The sequence below is a fragment of the Heteronotia binoei genome, chromosome 7, assembly GCF_032191835.1.
Source record: "Heteronotia binoei isolate CCM8104 ecotype False Entrance Well chromosome 7, APGP_CSIRO_Hbin_v1, whole genome shotgun sequence".
NCBI lineage: Eukaryota > Metazoa > Chordata > Lepidosauria > Squamata > Gekkonidae > Heteronotia > Heteronotia binoei.
The window spans coordinates 61,678,907-61,700,159 of NC_083229.1; the positions used below are offsets into that span (position 1 = coordinate 61,678,907).

Consider the following 21,253-nt stretch of genomic DNA (forward strand, 5'->3'; position numbering starts at 1 on the left):
TGAGGAGGCATGTGAAGAGAAAACTGAAAGGAAAAGTAAATAGAGTCAAAACCCTTGGGGAAGCTTGCAGGCTATTTAAAACTACATTCCTAGAAGCTCAGATAAAATATATACCACAAGTTAAGAAAGACACAAATAGGTATAAGAAAAAGCCTGCATGGTTAACAAAGTAATGGAAGCTGTAAAAGGTAAGAAGGATTCCTTTAAGTGGTGGAAAGCTAGTCCAAGCGAGGTTAATAAAAGGGAACACAGGATGTGGCAAATCAAATGCAAGACTGTGATCAGGCAGGCAAAAAGGGACTATGAGGAACATATTGCAAAAAACACAAAAACAAACAAAAATTTCTTCAAATATATTAGAAACAAGAAACCAGCCAGGGAGGCAGTGCAGCCCTTGGATGACCAAGGGGTAAAAGATTACTGAAGGAGGATAGGGAAATGGCTGAGAAACTGAATGCATTTTTTGCTTCTGTCTTCACTGTGGAAGGTAAGAACTGTTTGCCCACTCCAGAACCGCTAACTATGGAAGGGGTGTTGAAGGATCTGAGACAGATTGAGTTGACAAAGACAGGAGGTTCTACAACTGATAGACAAATTAAAAACTTATGTCACAAGGCCCAGATGGCATACATCCAAGAGTTCTGAAAGAACTCAAAGGTGAATTTGTGGATCTCCTGACAAAAATATGTAATCTTTCCTTGAAATTTGCCTCCGTTCCTAAGGACTGGAAGGTAGCAAATGTCAACCCTATCTTTAAAAAGGGTTCCAGAGGAGATCCGGGAAATTACAGGCCAGTCAGTCTGACTTCAATACTGGGAAGGTTGGCAGAAACCATTATCAAAGACAGAACGAGTAGGCACGTGGATGAACACAAGTTATTGAGGAAGACTCAACATGGGTTCTGTAAGGGAAGATCTGGCCTCACTGACCTGTTTTGAGGGGGTGAACAAACATGTGGACAAAGGGGACCCAATAGATGTTCTTTACCTTGACTTCCAGAAAACTTTTGATAAAAGTTCCGCATCAAAGACTCCTTAGTAAGCTCGAGAGCCATGGAGTAAAAGGACAAGTCCTCTTGTGAATCAAAAACTGGCTAATTTTTAGAAAACAGAGTGAGTATAAAAGGGCAATTTTCGCAGTGGAAGATGGTAAGCAATGGGGTGCCGCAGGGCTCAGTACTGGGTCCCATGCTCTTTAACTTGTTCATTAATTATTTGGAGTTGGAGTAAGCAGTGAAGTGGCTAAGTTTGCAAATGACACTAAATGTGCAAAGTAATGCACATTGGGGCCAAAAATCCTATCTATAAATACGTTGATGGGGTGTGAACTCACAGAGACCGACCAAGAGAGAGATCTTGTTGCTTGGAGATTGGGTACAAAAGTGGGAGATCTCCAGCCGCCGCCTTGGCAACCCAAACGGATCGTCACGGCTCTGCCCCAGGGATCCTCTGGGGGTTGCCGTTGACCGCCCCCGCCCTCCCCTCCAATGTGGCGCTGGGCCTTCACTCCCGGCGGAGGCAGATGCCTGGGTCGCGCTCCCCCCCGCCCATCCAGCAGCAGCCACAGCAGCCGGGGGGCGAGGGGAGGGGGGGTGGATTAGCATGTGGGGCACATGTGGGGCCTCTGGAGAAGAGTAATTGAGGCTGATGCCTCATATCCTGGCGAACAATTACGGTGATTTGCCCACCGTTTTGTAATGGCTGAAAGTCAAATGCTGGAACCGATCGATGCCGGAGAGGAGAGCTGCCGCCGCCCCACCTCCACCTCCTCCAGCACTTCCATTTCCCACCCCCCTCCCTTCAAAAGTGCACACAACGCCACTCCCCAGCCTGGAGCATACATGCAATGCACCCGCACCGCGCACCATAAGGGTGTGTCTTATGGTCAGATGCATCTTATGGAGCGAAAAATACGGTATATAAAAAAAATTTGGCCACTGTGTGACACAGAGTGTTGGACTGGATGGGCAATTAGCCTGATCCAACACGGCTTCTCTTATGTTCTTATGTTCGTAATCCACTAAGAGCTTATTTCTTTTCTTTTCAGGGAAGTAAATGAGTACAATTTGATGGGAGTGAAATGAATCTTCCCTATAGATCAAGGTTCCTCTTTCTGTTTAGTGTGAAGTTGTGGGAGCAACTGGGAATGGCTAGCGCCTTCTGAGATGAGGGCTGCTGTAAAAACAGCATTCCATGGGTTTGCGTTTTTCTTTTTTCTTCTTCTCCTTTGATTACTTTTTCTCATTTCTTTTTGAAAACCCATCCTTTTTGTTTATTAAAGAGAGCTTACTGTTCAAGCAGATGCCTAAAGTTATCAACATTTGCTAATAAGACATGAGTATCATAACTGTACCCATCTAACTCAAAAGCCTTTCATGATTAATGAGAAGCTTGTTTTATTTTCGTTTAGCCTTGAGATTCCTTTGTAAATTAGATAGAGATGCAGCTGCTGTTGCTACATATTGAAACCTCTTGGTTAATAAGCTAGTACTGAAGACCAGAATTTGAATCTTTCTCTTCTTTTTTTTCTTCCTTCTGTTGCTTTATGTAGATTAAAGATACATAGATTTGGCTTTGTATGATCACAGATATGATAGATAAGAATCTGGAATCTCCCACTAAATAGTTGGTAAAACAGGAGGATTTTACAGTAATATCAAAATACCATAAAGGTATCTTTAAAGGTAATATCTATGTATTAATTTTGAGTACTTGCAGGTATAATGAATTATATTTTTTCTTTTGTTTTTCTCGTGTAGTAATAACTGTAATCTATTCTTTTATTTTCTGTATCCTATCCCTGATCCTTCCCCCAATTTCCCCTGTTAAATTTAATAAAACTTGTTAGCGATGAAAGGGAAATCAGTGCATTGGGGTAGAAAATCAGTGCATCCAGTGCACCTAATTCAGCTTAGATGGAATTCTGATTCTCATTTGACAGAAATCCAATTAAAACCAAGAAGACAACATGGTATCCGAATTGGAATGGATATAAGCAATGTTATCTGCAAAATGCCTTGCAGATTAATCACAGCGGCCCAGAAGAATCACTTGTCATCCACTCTAGGCTGGACTGGTGTAAGCCTAATACTTCTAACAGCCCAAATAGATAGTTTTGTATCTCAGTGCCATCATCCACACAGCACAGGCTCTCTAAAACACACTCTAGCTCAGGTCCAATTGTATTTATTCAGCTTTCCATAACTTTGATCTAATCACTGCTCTTGTCACTTCATTCTCCCCCTCCCCCCTTCAGAACACCAGGGAGCTGATCCGGTACTAGTAAGTGGAACAGGGTATCTCAGACTAATGTCAATCAGCAGGCAGTTTTCCCTTTTCCAAAGACTGATCAACATTTTTACAAGACTATCAGTGGGAAAGTTCCAGGGTGGATAAAAATCAATGGGTTTTAAAAATTTAAATCATATTTTTAATAGCATGCTTTTTGAGGAAAAATTTATCTAAAGATACATAATAGTCCAAAAGTTATTCATCTTGAAATATGGATTAGTTTTTAATTATGTAGCATGAGACTGTATATTCATGCAATGTTTAAAATTTTTGGCAAATGAATTCTGTTAAATCCATTCACAATGTCATGCTCTGCCAGAGGTTTCTGTAAGATTATTTTGGCCAATTTTTCTATCAATATGGACAGGTTTCTTACCTGTAACTGATGATCTTCGAGTGGTCATCTGTGCAGTCACACATATGGGTTTATCCGCCAGGATCAGGCCCATCTCGGAGAATTCAAAGCAATCCTTAAGCGTTAATTTTGGCGCGCCTTTCCCCTTGTCCCGGGGAGGGGGCAGCGTCCGCGCATGCCCAGACGAGGGGGAGGCGCCCAACCCACTCAGTTTCTTCCCGCCGCCGTAGAGGTGTAGTAAATGCATTGATATGGTAGTCCAGCAGCGGGGAAGGCTGGGTGGGAATGTGTGACTGCACAGATGACCACTCGAAGATCATCAGTTACAGGTAAGAAACCTGTCCATCTTCTTCGTGGTCTCTGTGCAGTCCCACATATGGGTGACTAGCAAGCTGTTTGTCAGGAGGCGGGTGCTGGATCTGTAACAGAAGCACTGTAGGTTATTAAAGAGAATAAATTTGTACTCACAAATAGGTATCGGAAGGCATCAGTCGAAGATCGATCTCAGCACAGCCTGCCCAAAGGAGGTATCATGCCGGGCACGGACATCCAGAGCGTAGTGCGAGGCAAACGTAGATGGGGACGACCAAACCGCAGCAGCGCAGATGTCCTCCATCGGAATGCCCTTGCAAAAGGCTGTTGAGGTTGCGACGGCTCTCGTAGAATGAACTCGCAAGTGCTCAGGTATGGGCTGCTTTGCCAGTTCATAACATAGTTCAATAGTGGTAACAATCCACTTTGAGAATCTCTGGGTAGAGATTCTAGCACCTTGATTGTGGGTAGCATAAGACACAAAAAGTCTATTGTCCTTACGGAAGTGCTTAGTTCGTTTGATGTAGAAAGCTAGAGCTCTTCGTACATCTAAGTTATGTAAGGTGCGTTGACCCGTATCTGTAGGGTGTTGAAAAAACGCAGGCAAGACAGAAGGTTTTCCTAGATGGAAAGGTGACACCACCTTAGGTAGGAATGCGGGGTCAGGGCGTAGCACTACCTTGTTGTGGTGGAAAACTGTGTACGGAGGATCTGCTCTGAAAGCGCAGATGTCGCTGGCTCATCTGCCGGTAGTAAGGGCTACTAGCAAGGCTGTTTTCCAGGTTAGGAGATGTAAAGGAATAGAAGCCATGGGTTCGAAGGGTGACTTCATTAACTGACTGAGGACCAGAGACAGGCCCAAGCAGGTTGTATTTTGCGGATTGGAGGGTGGAGGTGAAGGATCCCCTTCTGGAAGGCCTTGGTGGCAGAGTGTGAGAATACAGTGGAACCCTCAATGTGTGGGTGGAAAGCGGAAATAGCTGCTAGATGAACTTTCAGAGAAGAGTAGGACAGACCAGCATTGGAGAGAGTTAGAGTGTAGGTCAAAATTTGATTGATATTGGCTGATTCAGGTCGAAATTTGTGTAGATTAGTGTATTCGGAGAAGCGTTTCCATTTGAAGGCATACAATTTCCTAGTGGCAGGTTTCCTGGCATTGAGCAAGATGTGTCGGACCTCCGGAGTGAAGGTTATGAATTGATCCTCCATGCTGTAAGGCGGAGGAGAGCAGGGTTGTGATGAAGAACCTTGCCGTTCTGTTGAGAGAGTAGGTCCTGGGCTTGAGGGAATCGGTGAAATACACCGTGTGACAGTAGAAGGAGGGTGGTGAACCATGGTTGGCGGAGCCACCATGGGGTCACTAGGATGCAGTTGGCATTGTCCGACATAATTTTCTGCAGTACCCTCGTGATGAGTGGTATTGGAGGAAACATGTAATGCATTGGACCGCTCCAAGATTGTAAGAAGGCATCCCCTGCCGATAGTGGAGACGACTGGCCGTGCGTGTAGAAGCGGGGACATTGCGCATTGTCTGGTGTTGCAAATGCATCTACCTCTGGGGTACCGAACCTCTGAAACAGAGGGAGAAGATAATGACTGTTGATGGACCACTCGTGGTCGTTGATGGATTGCCGACTCAGAGGATCCGCTTGAATGTTCTGAACTCCGGGTAGATTCACTGCAGATAGGAAAATACCATGGGCAATGCTCCAGTGCCATAGGGTTAAGGCTCACTTGCACAATCTGGTGGAGGCCGTGCCTCCCTGTCGATTTATGTAGAAGACAGTGGCTATGTTGTCTGATGTGACTTGGACATGTCTGTTGTGAAGCGATGGAAGGAAAGATCGGAGTGCCCTGTGGACTGCCAGCAGTTCCAGGCAATTTATGTGGAGAGATCTTTCGTATTCTGTCCACTGGCCCTGTACAGTGAGCTTTCCTAAGTGGGCTCCCCATCCCCACTTGGAAGCATCTGTAGTGACAATCACCGAGGGAGGGGTCTGAGTGAAAGCCATTCCCTTGAGGAGGTGATGGTCTAAAGTCCACCATTTCAGGGAAGGAATGATGTGAGCTGGAATGGTGAGTACAGTGAGTTGATGTTGACGTTGTGGATGAAATGTCCTCACGAACCACAACTGAAGAGGACGCATGTGAAGTTTGGCAAATAGGAGGATGGAAGTGGTAGCAGCCATCAGTCCCAACATCCTTTGAAAGGTGAAAGCTGTCTGAGAGCGATGTACAATGATTTCTTTGGCCAGAGATTTGATGTGCTGTACCCTGTCTGCAGGCAGGTATGCTTTGCATGTCACAGTTGAGAGATGTGCCCCTATAAACTGTATGGATGGAGTAGGGATCAGATTGGATTTTGTGGTGTTGACCTGGAGGCCCAGGGTGGTCAAGAGGGAAAGGGTCGCGGAGACATCGGACTGGAGCTGTTCCTTGGATTGGGAGACGACTAGCCAGTTGTCTATGTACGGGTAGATGGAGATGCGTTGCTGTCTCAGAATTGCTACTACCACCGCTATGCACTTCGTAAATACTCTCGGAGCTGTTGAGAGACCAAAGGGAAGGGCGCGGAATTGATAGTGTTGATTCCCTATGGCAAATCTGAGGAACCTCCTGTGATGGTGGTTGATGGTGAGGTGAAAGTAGGCATCTTGGGAGATCTATTGATGCCATCCATGCTTGTTTTGGGATGAGTGGAAGAATGGATTGGAGTGTAACCATCCGAAATTTTTTGTGATGGATATGGAGGTTGAGCTTTCTGAGATCTAATATGGGGCGTAGGCCGCCGTCTCTCTTCGGCACCAGGAGGTAGCGGGAGTAGAATCCAGTGTGGTGATATTGAGGAGGGACTGGTTCTATAGCTCCCTTGTCCAGCAAGGTTGCTACTTCTAGGAGCAGATGGGGGGACGGAGGGGTAGATATGAACCTGTGGTGTTTTGGAGTCGAAATGAACTCTATGGAGTATCCGTTTTGAATGATTGACAGTACCCAAGAGTCCGAGGTTATGGCTTCCCAGTTGTGGTAGAACGGCTGCAGTCTGATGTCCGGGCGGTGTTGTAGTGGGAGTGGAGCAGGGGAGTCAAAGAGACTGTTTGTTGGTCGGTGTTGTCTTCTTTGTGGTTTGAGGGCGTGCCCTCTGTTGGAAAGGCTGTTTAGTTTGAGGAGGCTTACGTCTCCAAGGTTCGGTTTGACGAGGAGATCTGGAGCGTTTGAAATAGTTAGGCTTCCAGGATCTTTGTTTTATGGCTGACTGAGGCTGAGTGACTCCTAGTCTTTCGGCCCTTTTCCTGCTGTCATCAACGTTGGTGAGGATATCATCTGTCGTGGCATTAAATAGGCCTTGTCTGTCAAACGGCAAATCCTCAATTTTAAATTTGATGTCTGGCTGTAGGGAAGAAGACCTGAGCCAAGCGTGTCTGCGCAGGGCGATAGCTGAGGCTAGGATCCTGGAGGAGCATTGGGCTGCATGGCGAGCGGTGTTTATCTGCTGCTTGCTGACTCTAGAAAGTTCTTGCAGCGCGTGAGTGGCTTGCTTTTGAGTAGCCTCAGGAAGGGCTGTGACCAAGGAGCTCAGTTGGGTGGTAAGATTGTAAGCATACGCAGAGAAGTATGCCATATAATTATGGATCTTGGTAGTGGCAGTGGTGAGGGAGTAGATTTTTCTCCCGATGATGTCAAGTTTCTTGCCCTCTCTTTCGGGAGGAACAGGATGTCTGGTCTGTTTGGATTTCGATGAAGAATGTACTATCATCAAGTTAGGAGCCGGGTGGTTGAAAAGGAACTTCGACTCTGGAGCATGTACTTTGTAAAGTGCTTCAGCCCTCTTAGACGTTGGTGGTACAGAGGCTGGTTTGTGCCAGGCTTCCTTCAATGTCTCCAGATGGACTGGGAGCATGGGAAATGAAGAGCCGGCAGGGAGGTCTGCAAGCACTAGGTCATAGACCATGTCGGAGACTCTTGGAACATCTGTTGTCAGCTTTACATTGAGGGAGTTAGCCATATTAGATAGTAGGTCTAAATATGACTTAGGCCCTTCAGATGGAGAGAGGTCTGCCGGTTTGGCTATGTCCGAGTCTGGAGAGTGGAGCCCGGAAGCTGAAGAGTGAGAGGACACAGATTGCTCTGCTTCTGAGTCATCGAGGGTCTCCACTTCTGGGGTCTTCCTGATCTGTTCTGGCCCTGGGAGCTGGATACGTTTGGAAGGCTCTAAAGCCGTAGAAGCAACTGGAGAAGGTGGTTTTGGTAACGAGATGTATTCACGGTACATCACGTTGTTGGTCATCACGGAATCGTTGGTGGTCGTCATGGTAAGGGTGCTCTCGATGCGGAGAGGCGTCTTGGTACCGAGGGCGGATATCCTCATGAGAGTGATCCCTGTAGTAGGCCCTGTCTAGGTGTCGAGAGTCGTCACGGGACCGAGAATGCTCACGGGTGCGGTGTCTGTAGAAGCCGGGAGAGGGCGACCTTTGGTACCTATGGTATCTGCGAGGAGATGGTGATCTCGACCTCGATGGAGTGTAATAGTAGTAGCGGTCTCTGTGGCCACTTCTGGATCTTTTTTCTCGGAGGCGCAGAGGGGTTTCTCTCGGAGTCGAGGGAGCTCTGATCAGTGACGGAGCTGTGATTGGCTGCCGGAGATTCGGGACTTCTCGGAAGGAGCGATCATCTAAAATGTTGAGGTGTTGGCTCTTTGTCGAAGTCGGAGACTCGGTACTGAGGATCTGCTCAGGCAGCGACTCGTGCACCGATGGTGATCTGGAGCTGATGCGGACAATTTCTAGTGGCGTAATGGCAGGAGTCGCAGTCGATTTCGATGCCGGGGTAGTCTGTATCGAAGCAGTAACAGTCGGATGAGGCGTTGGAGGTCGAGTCATGGCGATCGTATCGAGGACCTTATGGCTAGACTTCGGCTTTTTGGGAGACTTCGGATCCGAAGGGTCTCTCGAGGTCGACTCGGTACGGTGCCGCTTCTTGGATTCATCAGACTTCTTTAGGTGTTTACCGGATTTATGCTTGCTGGGAACCTGAGCCACGGAAGCAACCGGCGGAGTCGTTCCCTTATGGATCAGGGAAGACGGGGAGGTCTGCGAACCCGATGCGCGCAACATTGCTGGGCGCAGTGATGACTCTAGCAAATGGCTTTTGAGTCTTGCTGCGCGGATTTTCTTCGCCTGTTTGCCGAACTGGCTGCAGTGCACACAGGAGCCTGTTCGGTGTGCCTCGCTGAGGCAGAAAAGGCAAAGAGAATGTCCGTCGGTAGATGGGATTTTCGCAGCACAGCGAACGCACCTCTTAAAAGTTATTTTTTCCTTCCCTTCCATCCGCCCGGAAAGAGGGGGGCGAAAAACGAAGGACAGAGAAAGATTTTTTTTTTTTACGATACCAGAATGAAGAGTGAAAAGGAACGAAGGACGATGAAGAGACAAGGAGATAGATGCAAAGGACTGCAATGAAAGCGGGAGATCAGCGAGATAGGTGTTTTCCGGACGGCGGTAAAGAAGAAACTGAGTGGGTTGGGCGCCTCCCCCTCGTCTGGGCATGCGCGGACGCTGCCCCCTCCCCGGGACGAGGGGAAAGGCGCGCCAAAATTAACGCTTAAGGATTGCTTTGAATTCTCCGAGATGGGCCCGATCCTGGCGGATAAACCCATATGTGGGACTGCACTGAGACCACGAAGAAGATTGTTCAGATGCTTGGTTTTGCAGTTCTCAAAACTGTGAATTTGCATCTACAGAGGTAACATAGGTATGGATAAGGAGGAGACGTTAAAATCTAAGTGTGAGGAGGAGGTTCAAGCAGTACAAATGAAAGTAAAACTTTTTGAGAATACTCCAGAAATCTTGAGATCTTTATGAGTATTCATATGGATATTTAAGCAACTACAAGAATACGTATACTATATAATGTTATTGTTTTAGTTAAATAAAACAATTTAAATGGTTATTGTTTTTCTTTCCAATAAAGTATAGCAGAAAAGTTGTCCAAATATGAACCTATTAAACTGAAGATAGTTCATCTTGCAATGTTTTCATAATTATCTATTTCAAGTGGTAAATAACCAATCACTAATTTTCTGATATAACTAAAACTAACCTGAAAAGTTATTATACTAAAATTAAACCTTCATCTGGGATGTGAATATTAAGGCCAGCAAGAATGAGCCTTTATGTAGAAAACCATTATTTAAATTGAGTCTTACTGAGTCTTATTTTTTGGGGAGGAGTACTGAAGTACTGGAAAAAGTTCCTGTGAAGTATTTGCTCTTTTCAAATGAGTGATTGAGATTTAAATCATGATCAGTTTACATCAATTTGAAAGCAATTTGATTTACTTCAAATCCACCCTGGAAAACTCTCTAAAAGAGTCAGCAGGAAACTATCCAATCCATCATTGTCTGCAACGTGGACCAGTCTAATATTCCAAACACCTAGAGTGTTTGGGAATCTCATGGTAGTCAAAACCTTACAAAGTAACAGTCTGTCCATGACATGGGATTCATTTAAATTCTTCTATCCCTGATTAATAACTTCAGATTAGGAACAGAGAGCCCCCCCCAGAGTATATTCTACTAAGTGCACAAATTCACAAGTAATTTGAGGGAAACCCATGATGCTTAGGGCAGATATGAAACACAGAACCAGATAAGATAAGGGGGCCTTAGCATGAACGTTGAAGTCCTCCAACATCAACAACTTTGGAATTACTCTGAAGACAGCATGAATCTAGAAATGTGAAATGTGGAAGCTCAGAAAGGAACTGGAAAAACTGGGGACGGGATGTTCTTTCCCATTTTTTTTCCTGAGGCCTTTTTTGGGAGGAGTACTGGAAAAAGTATTTGCTCTTTTCAAATGAGTAAAATGCTTTTAAAGACAAGGTAAAGTGTGCTGTAGACATACAACTCTTAAATCCAAGATGCATTTCTAAAATTACAAGGATACCTAAGCTTCATGAGGGAAGTGTGCACAGGGCTTTCATTGCTTTTCAGCTGTTGTATGCCTTCTGTTTTGACCTGACTTGTGGGTGACCTTTTTACCTCTCCCTCAACCCACTGTGACACATATATCTACAAAAATGGGTAACATGTAGTTTATTGCCCTACCTTGCTGAAAGGGGAGATTAGGAGGGGACAGGGCAGAAACTGCACCAAAACTCTAGAGGAAAACTGGAAGTTTAGCTGAGAAATGAGGTCTCTATTCCAGATAGCAAAAACTAAGACATTTATAACTTTTAAATTTTATAAATACATCGAAAATTGCAATTGTGTATGCTATATAATTATAAATGATAAATGCTACATTAAGTTCTAAATGATAAAAGCAGTAAAATTAGTCCTCATTTGATGTAAATATTACATATATTTCAATTTTTCCCAAAATTTCATTTATTACAGAAAAAATATGGCTTCAAAATCACCCAGCTTCAAGAAAGGAAACTGCTGGGAAGTGGAAAGGGTAATACACCATGAGATTCTCTGACCTATTGAGGCCACACATATATCAACTTCAGAAATTCTGAACTTATTGTACAGGAACATGACAAGGGGAATCAATTCAGAATACAATATGGCAATTTTACTTCTCTATCCATCCAACCGTGGCTGCTACTGAACCCAAACATCTATGTGGATTACATCTGAATAGTATAAACCAGAGTAGATTAATTTAAAACAAGGTAATTTAAACAAAGAAAAACACACATTTAATTACTGAGTCAAATATATTATTCTGAACATATTCAAAAGCAATGGAAAAGTACATACGAGATGGTTCCTAGAACAAAAAAATTAAATTTTGGCCAACAGACATTCACATCAGCATTTTCCAGCTCAGGACTACCCCTTGCACAATTACAAGCTGCTGAAGTGGATGTGCTGGTCTCACCTTTTAGCTTTAATGCTAGGGTTTCCAATATGGTGCCCATGGGTACCATAGCACCTGCAAAGTGTTTTTAAAAAGTGGGCGTGGCCAGGTGGGGCTTGGGATTTGCCACTGTAGATCTGTATGTTTATTTAAAAGGTGAACTGTTAAACCAGGGGTAGGGAACCTCTGTCCTGAGGGCCATATGCGGTCCTCGAGGTCACTTGGTGTGGCCCTCAGGGATTGCTGGGCTGAACTGAGCCATGTGGCAGCCTCTCTGAGGCCTGGCTGGCCAGCGAGGATCGTGGGACCCAGCTGCGCTTGCAGCAGCCTCCCCAGGGCCAAGCAGGGATCACAGGGCCCAGGTGTACTGTGCGGCAGCCTCCTTGGGGCCTGGCTGGCCAGCCAGAATTGCTGCAGGGCCTGGAAAAGTTACTCTCACAGTTCAGTTTGCACTTGATTATCCCAGATGGTGTGGCCTAATATGCTACGAGTGTGTGACCTAATATGCTAATATTAGGGGATGTGGTCTAATATGCTACTGAGTTCCTGCTGGGCTTTTTCTACAAAAAACCCCCGGATCTATGCATTTGCATAGGGCGATGGGCCGGGGGTGTGTGTGTGTATGCGCCAGATTAGGCTCTCCCCACATGACTTCAAATAGAAAAACAATTATTTGTATTGATTTTGCTGGCCTGAATCGTTCTCCCTTGGCAGAGCACTGTTTTTTTAAGTTGATAATTTTTATGGCCCGCAAATGATGTTATAAATATCCATATGGTCCTTGGCAGAAAAAAGGTTTCCCACCCCTGTGTTAAACAGAGCTTCTGCCTGAAATGTTTAAGAACTGCTATTTATAGTTATGCATAACCTAACTTCCAGACATTTTGTGGCTATGCATAACCTCACTTCCTGACATTTTGTGGTAAGATCCACCTCCTGCAGCAGCCATTCTGTGGCTGAACCCACCACCCAAAGGTGCCTGCAGGTTCAAAAAAAGTTGGGGACCCCTGCTTTAGGGTATGTCAGCTCTGATATCACTGGTAATTAAAATCCCTGCTGTCAATTTTAGTACCTTGGCCGGGGGGAGTATTTGGCTAGCAAAATGTACTTATGCAACACTGTATTTGCCCAGAGTACTAGATCTAATTCATCCCTGAGATCCAGGAATCAATCAGAGAGTTTGGATCTGAACCACTTCATAGAACCTCAACCACACAGAACCTGAACCACAAAGTCTAGAAGGCTAAATTAAGAGACTAGAAATTCAGCTCATCCAGAGAAAGATAATAAAACTGTTCCTTCCTAGACAAGCAATGCAAAGGATGAATGGTCCTTTCCTTCCTTTCAGTAATGCAGAGATGAGGTCTCAAGCCTCCAAAAACATTTTTGCTTTAGTCAGGTCTAACCTGATTTGATATATCCTGGCTTTATAACTTTAAAATCAAAATTATATCTAACTGTACAATCCTACACACCTGAAGACAATGAATGGTACTCACAGGTAGGCAAAATGACAAGAGATCTCTCTACACAACAGAAAAGATCTCCAACTATGCAGGAAAAGGACTTTCTTCCTTTCACTCCCTTAACACACAATACCATGCAAATTATGGAAAGTGAACATTGCACATTAGGGATAGGCACAAACCAAAAACAAACCATGGTTCAAGCATGAGCCAGTCCATTTCATGGTTTGTTTCAAACCACATCATTCCCAAACCCAAAAATACTTTTTTTTTCTATGGAGGTTCGGTGGCTCATTTTTGCAGCTTATTCCCCAGATAGACTGGCACCAATTCAATCATTCCTAGGTAATGCTGGCAATGGACTTGTGGAGAGCCCTGGAAACACCCAAAGCAGTTGTCCATAGCTTGACTGGCAGCTCTAGAAGCCAACCACAGAGCTCCCATTCTGCTCTATGCGAGTATGGATAATACCACATTCTGACTCAGTTGGTTTCACTTTGCAGCATGAAGAGAGAAGAGTTAGTTGTCATGAGAGCAGAAGAAGAATTGTTCGTTGCATGGCTGATTTAGGGGACGCTTTGAAGGACTCCTTCCCCACCCCCACCCACCCCACACACAGTGGGACAATTTTTTAAACATCTCTCCTGGCTGGAAAAGTGTTCCATGCTGTGGTTTCAGGGACAAAACCTGAAGCTAGAATTGAAGCTGAGCTTTTCTGGGGGCTCCTACTTTGAGGGCTATAATTTGGACATCCCAAATCTAATCTTTGCCAAACTAGTAAAAGGGCAAGTGGAGGAGAGCCTGGTGAAGACTCCCAGTGAGTTCGGCGTCTCTAATTCGTAAGGGGGCTGTTCTATCACTTCCCAAACAAAACAAACAAGCCATGACAGTTCGGGAAAATGGTGGTTCATGTAAATTTACAGTTTGTGCAATCAACCAAACCACAAACCAACACTAACTGCCACTTTCCCAGGTTGTGTCCATGCCTACTGCACATACCTACTACACTGCCACTTGCCAGGGCAAAGTGTTGCTCATTGTACTTGCTTCCTCAGTCCTTTTTCAGTCCAGCTTCACTAAAGCTATACAGCAAGGCTCCCTCCACCATCAGCTTTTCTGTGATTCTAAGTGGTATCTGTCTGGCTCTTCAGTACTTCTCTTGATGAAGGAAAAATACTGAGTAACCTAATTCATACTGCTAAGCATGTGTGGAAGAAATTCATACTCCTGCCTTCAACTCCTTAAAGCAGTGGTGTCAAATGTCTGGTCCACAGGCCAGAACTGGTGCACCCAGGATTTAATCAGGCCTGTGGGGCTCTTTTTTTGCTCTCCTCCCCCCTCCTGTCCTCACCCTTTGAAGCTCCGGGCTCTTTCTGCGTGTCTTTGCCTCCTGCAGCAGGAAACAAAACTGCAAAGAAAATGCAGAGTGGATTTTCCATTAAGGTCTATTTGGGCCCAGAGACCTTAATGGAAAATCCATTCCATGTTTTCCTTGCAATTTTGTGCTGCAATGTGTTTCTATGGAATGGAGTTCAATTTCACTTTGCGGCCTTCCTATTGCCAGCTGAAGCTCATGCTTCCTGGATCCTTGCAAATAAAGGGTTGATGCTTTAAGCCAGCTTGACTCTGTTGAATGGACTGAGAACTGGTGCCTAATGAGTAACCTGGGAACCCACAGCCAAAGGGGGATATTACACTGGAGAGCCATTGCCAATCTGAGTAGACCGGGGGGGGGGGGGATAAGCTTGCAATGCCCAGTCATTTCATGTTTTCCCAAGCTTAGTTTAGTTTCCTCCACCTTTCCATTTTAAACAAAATAGTGCAAAAGTTTGAAGCATGTTTGTATTTTAAGTTAAATATCTTTAATTGTGTTTGTGTCCTTTATAAAGTTTATATCTCCACTACCTGGCATTACATTTTATGATACCCATGGCCTGACCCTACAAGATCCCATTTATGCCAGATCTGGCCCTTGTAACAAATGAGTTTGATACCCCTGCCTTAAAGCCTGCAGTAGACTGTTACAGGAAAGATTAAGAAGTAATCCACTACTATCTCCAACCCCAAGAAGTCAGTACAGTGAGAACTCTAGCATTTGCAGGAATTTTCAGGGCAATGGGCAGAAGATGGGAAGCAATGCAAAACAGTTGACAACAGAGCTACTAATTTTGTTTTCTTCTCCACAAAAAGTGGGCTGCTTTATTTGCAACCATTTCTAAGTAATCACTCCTTAACTCATTTCAGCCTCTGATTTATCAACACACTGGTGAGTTGGAGACTGAAGTGTGCCCCTCTCCCCACCAAAAAGACAGACATGGATTCTTGTTTAGTTTTTCCTGAAGGAGAGAACAATAGCATGGGTTCCCCACCCCTCCCCCTCAGAGGAGAGCAGAATGGAGGATCAAACTACCTGGTATCAGGCTCTCCCCAGATTTTTTTAAAACATTACGGCAACAATATGAACCTCCTTCCCACAATTTGCTTCAGGGCTGTGCACAGGGGAGGGAGTTTCACACTTTCTACACATGGCTGTTTTTCCTATACAAATACAACCCACCCCTTCCCAAGAGGTTTTTTCTTTCTCCTCAAGAAAAACACACATTCTGTTAATTCATCTCCTGCCATTTTGTTTAAAGTAAAGTTAACAACTACACTAAGCGCTGGACACCCAGGCAGGCTCTGCCCCCGCCCTCCAGTGGGGGACGGACCCCAGCACCAACCCAAATCAGGCCCCGTTTGCACGGAGGAGCCTTCCATACAAATGCCCCCCGACTCAACCTCCCCACAGCGCGGGAAGGCTGAGCTGGGCCAGATTGATCAGTTTGCACAGAGGTCTTCTGCACCCCCCTCTGCATAACCTCCCCACAGCGTGGGAAGGCTAAGCAGGGCCAGATCACCCGGTTTGCAGAGGGCTTCTCCCAAGGAGCCCTCCATGCAACCTCCCCACAGCGCGGGAAGGCTGAGCTGAGCCAGATCACCCAGTTTGCATAGATGGCTCCTCTCGAGGAGCCCTCCATGCAACCCCCCCTCCCCCCCGCTCAACCTCCCTGCAGCACGGGAAGGCTCCCGAGGAGCCCTCCATGCAACCCCCCCCCTTCTCAACCTTCCCACAGCACAGGAAGGCTGAGCAGGGACTCGTCTTGGCGGGCGCTGCAGAGGAAAAGCCCCATTTTTTCTTGGCTTTAAGGGGTCAGGAGACCCCTAAAAGCCAAGAAAAAAACCTGATCTGTTTACCTCTGCAGCACTGGTGGAGTTCAGTGGGTGCTGCAGTGGCTTGGGGACTCCAGGATGGCGTGAGTGGGGAGGGGGCCCCTGCCCCTTACCCCTGCTGGGAGCTGGTGCCCTAAGCATTTGCCTAGTTTGCCTACTCCCACGCGCCGGCCATGGTGACACTGTAAAGGTAAAGGTTGTCATCTGTGCAAGCACCAGTCGTTTCCAACTCCGGGGTGACATAGTATCACGTTTTCACAGCAGACTTTGCAAGGGTTTGCCATTGCCTTCCCCAGTCACCTACACTTTACCCCCAGCAAGCTGGGTACTCATTTTACCAACCTCAGAAGGATGGAAGACTGAGTTTAACCTTGAGCCCGCTACCTGAACCCAATTGCTGCCGGGATCGAATTCAGGTTGTGAGCAGAGCTTGGACAGCAGTACTACAACTTCCCACTCTGCTCCACGGGGCTCTTACAGTGACATTGAGAATATATACACTTTGTCTTTGCAAACAGAGGCTGTCAAGTCAGAATAAAGACAATCAACAATATTTCAAACAATCAACAGCATTTATATGATCAGAAGTAAAACATAAGTCTAGCAATCAGGTGCTTGGCTTAAACATCATAACAGTGCTCAAACTTCTCCCACATTTCTTTTTTTATTATTTGCTATATTGTATCAATACAACTGGCATAATCACAGTAAGGTATATTTTTAAAATTTCCTACTCTTGCCCTGTGACCTACTCCAAATATTCCAACGATGCCAGCTCTTCTACATCTCAACTCTGTATTAAACATTTCGCTATACTTACCGTATCCCATATCTGAAGTTTTATCTGTTTCCCTTCAATTGTTATCATCCGGGCACCAAATTCTACACCTGAATAATAGAATCAAATGTTAGACTCAGCACAATGATGAAAACTTATCTTAACTAAAATTAGACCTCACTTGAACTTTTGGCATAGCGAGAAGAAACATAATTGTACAAGCTTTCAGTCTGATTTATCCTGCTGTGCATACAACAGCCTTATTGATTTTTTGTGTATATTAGCCTTATGGTATAATCATTTCCTGTATGCATATGCAAAACAAATCATGTGTTTAAACTTTTTAACAATGCCAATTAATTCTGCAAAAGACTTATTATATGTTTACACTAAATATTAAAGAATATTACACTAATTACATTAAACAAGCAGCTCCAACTGACTGCCCCCTGTCGTCAGCTTCCAAATGATCATACCATCAATGGAAGGCCAGAAAGCAGCTAGACACCCTCCAATGTGCCCAGATCTCGAATCTTTTCCCCTTGGAACATCTGCACTTTATGTCATTTGCAGGCATCATTTTGGGCAATTATTCTACTCATTATCGAACAGATTATGGTGCAAGTAATTGTCTGGCCCAATCTCATCTAAGGAGGGATAGCCCTGGCTAGAATATGAATGGGAGACATCCAAGAAACACCAGGGGCATGACGTGTATTAAGGCAATGGCAAACTATTTCTGAATGCCTCTTGCCTTGAAAAACCTACAGGCTTACTACAAGCTGTGATCTGACAGCACTTACCACCACCACAGTTCTGAGTACTAGTAACATGTGCCACTAAAACGTATAAATATATGTCTCTTAGCCGATAGATCATACAATTCATCACCAAACTCTGGCACAAACAATTGTCCATCACCTCTCTTCCTTCATTTTCTAACAACTTACCTATAGTAAGGTCATGCACTGGTTGAAATCTCTTGTCTGTAAACTGCAGCAATAAACATGACTTTCCAACACCTGGAAAACACATTTTTTTTTTAATTTCAAGAATGCACACAGAAAAATAAAATATTATTTCAGAGAGTAATTTTTAATGGCCATTTAGAAGCACAGACACAGAATCAAGATAAGCTCAAAAACAAGAAATGAAACATTTAAATATCACAATTCGGGGAGAGAGTGAACTAAAGTGGTCAGAAAACTGCAAAAAATGTTTTACTCTGGAAACGACAAACACAGAAGAAATGGAATTTCTTCCAAACAATATCAATCAGACTTCATGGAAAGCCTAGCCAATCCCACCCTCAACTACAGTTGCTGATGAGGAACAAAACATTTATGTAAGTATCCAGGAGAGACAGGTCACACAGCTAAACAAGATGTGCTTATAATCATAGAAGACTGGAACACAAAGGTAGGAAAATAAGTAGAATCAAATGTTGTTGAAGATTTACGGTAGCTATGAGCAATTGTATGTGAATCATACCATTCTGTGAAGATAACAATTTACTCATTGCAAACACATTTCAGGCAACCAAACAAATGACTGTATATGTGGACATCACCAGATGACCAATACAGAAATCAAACAGATTACACAATCAGAAGCAGAAGACGGAAAAGTGCTATTTACTCTGCTAAAACAAGATCAGGTGCCAACTGTGGTACAGATTAGGGATGTACAAAGAAAAAAAATCAGTATTTTGGGGGTTCAGATATATTGAACCCCCCAAAATTGGTATTTTCTAACATTCCCAAATCCCAATATTGGTATGGTACTGAGATTTGGGAAATAATTGAGAAGCTCAAATTTATTCAGCTCCATTATAGCATATGGTGACCATTTCCCATAGCCTATAATGAAACATTAATCTGGAAGTTTCTGGGGCTGTTTTTTTTTTTTGGCAGAGGCACCACAATAATTTCAGCGTAGCTTCTGATGCCTCTCCTCAAAAGACCCCCCAAGTTTCAAATATATTAGACCAGGAGATCCAATTCTATGGGCTCCAGAAGAAGGTGCTCCATCCTCCATTGTTTCCAACGGAAGGGGGAAAGGGATATGGTCCCTTTAAATGCCTTCTCTGTGCCACAATGTGACTCCATGCTGTAGCAAGTAAACTAGGAACACTAAATGCAAAATGACTTTGGAGTTCACTCTAAAGGTATTTAGGGTGGGTGAGTGAACTTCAAGGGCATTTAAACTTTAAATTGCTGAGAAATAACTCCTTTAAAACCTCAGCTCCATTATAGCCTATGGAGACCATTCCACATAAGCTATAATGGAGAATTGATCCAGGGGTATTAGGGGCTCTGGAAAGCCTTTTTCGAAATAGAGGCATCAGATTTGCAGCAAAGCTGCAGGTGCCTCTTCTCAAAAGGCCCCCCTCCCAAGTTTCAAAAAGATTGGACCAGGATCCCCAGAAGAAGGTGACCCCATCCTCCATTGTTTCCAATGGGGAAAAAAGGCATGTAAAGGGAGGCAGTACCTTTAAATGCCTGAATTCACTTGCTTAGTCCTGCAGTGGTGAGGGCCAGTTTGGATAATGGATTTAAAGAGGTCTCATGCTGTCACTGCGCAACTCAGATTCTCCAAGCTGAGCCCAAATAAAAGCCAATGTTATCAGTAGCCAAATCAGATTAGAGACTCTGTATTCAGTTGAATACCTGAAAAATGCCAATAAGGTAGTCCTGAAGAGTTTTAAGGCCATTTAATGAACAGACTTGCATTACAAAGTTCAAGTGAACATGAACCAGAAGAACTATGAGTTAAACCAGAGGTACAATCAAAGAAAAATGCACAAAGACTATTCCTGTAGCGAAAATAAATGAAAAGCCTTGAGGGATGACTGATGACACTCTTGAAATTGCTAAACTCTTAAAACTGCTAAAGACAGATAAGAAGGAAAAGTAAAAGGTGACAGAAACAGAATCAGAAGTCTAAATGCAGTGTTCTAGCAACTTGCATGGCGAGACAAAGAGAACTATTACAATAATCAGTGTAAAGAAATAGAAGGGAACGACAAAAAAGGGAGAATGAGAGATCTGTTCCACAAGATTCAAGCAACTAAGGGGAAATTTAAAACACAGTTAGGCATGCTGAAAGATCAACACAGAAATACATTAAGGCAGACCCAATGTGAGATGGATTGAATCAATCAAGGAAGCCACAGCTCTGTATGCAAGACCTAAGCAAGGCTACAGGTGGGTTTATCACCTTCAGTCCCCTTCCCCAAACAGAATAAAGTGAAGAGTTTCAATGAGGCTGCACTCTGTCTCCTATGTAAAGCCAAGGTTTTTGCTGCCAGGCACATTTTTTTCAGCCAGAATAAGTGTGGCCCATCTCTAAATTAAATCACCTTCCCCGGGGTAAACTAGTCTCACAGATGAACTATGTACATGCAGTATAATTCAACTAAGTGTCCTGTGTGAGCTCAGTGCTGGTAAAAAGTTATCACAGATGTGCAAATTAACTTCAAAATATGCTGGATCAAAAATCAATTATAATTTTTATATGAGATGTATTTAATTATAAATGTGAGATAGAAAAACTATTTTTAATTACAAAATATAGAGTTAGATCTTAAACAAGAAATGATCAGACTGTACCAGGTCCAGACAGGAGCATTCTATAGCTGACAGAGCTCTCAGAAAACTGACAGCCAACCATTTGGGCTCTCCTCCAAGCTAAAGGACAAGCTCATGTAAGTGAAATACAATACTATCAACCCAGATCTCTCTCTCTCTCTAACACACACACACAGGCAGTTCTAGCTTGTCTCTAACTCCAGAACTGCCTCCCTCCATAGATCTTCAGACATCTACAGCTTAGTACCATTTGAAGGCAATGTTTAACAAAACAAGCATTTAATGAGCCAGACTAACTATGGAATTTTAACTGGTTCAGCAAAACCAAATTTTAATATTTTTGTTACTTGATTTAAATTAGAAGATGTTTAAAAACTAAGTGTACATTTT

The 21,253-nt window shown here is 44.1% G+C and overlaps 1 protein-coding gene across 1 annotated transcript in view; it reads right to left on the reverse strand.

Moving 5' to 3' along the window:
• LOC132575193 (ras-related protein Rab-2A) overlaps positions 1–21,253 on the reverse strand; it is a 71,718-nt gene that overhangs the window by 39,702 nt on the left and 10,763 nt on the right. Inside the window, exons 2-3 of the mRNA XM_060243742.1 lie at positions 18,224–18,295; positions 17,316–17,383 (exon numbers count right to left, since the gene is read on the reverse strand). Of these exons, the coding sequence (XP_060099725.1) occupies positions 17,316–17,383; positions 18,224–18,295 (140 nt within the window). The remainder of the gene's footprint in view (positions 1–17,315; positions 17,384–18,223; positions 18,296–21,253) is intronic.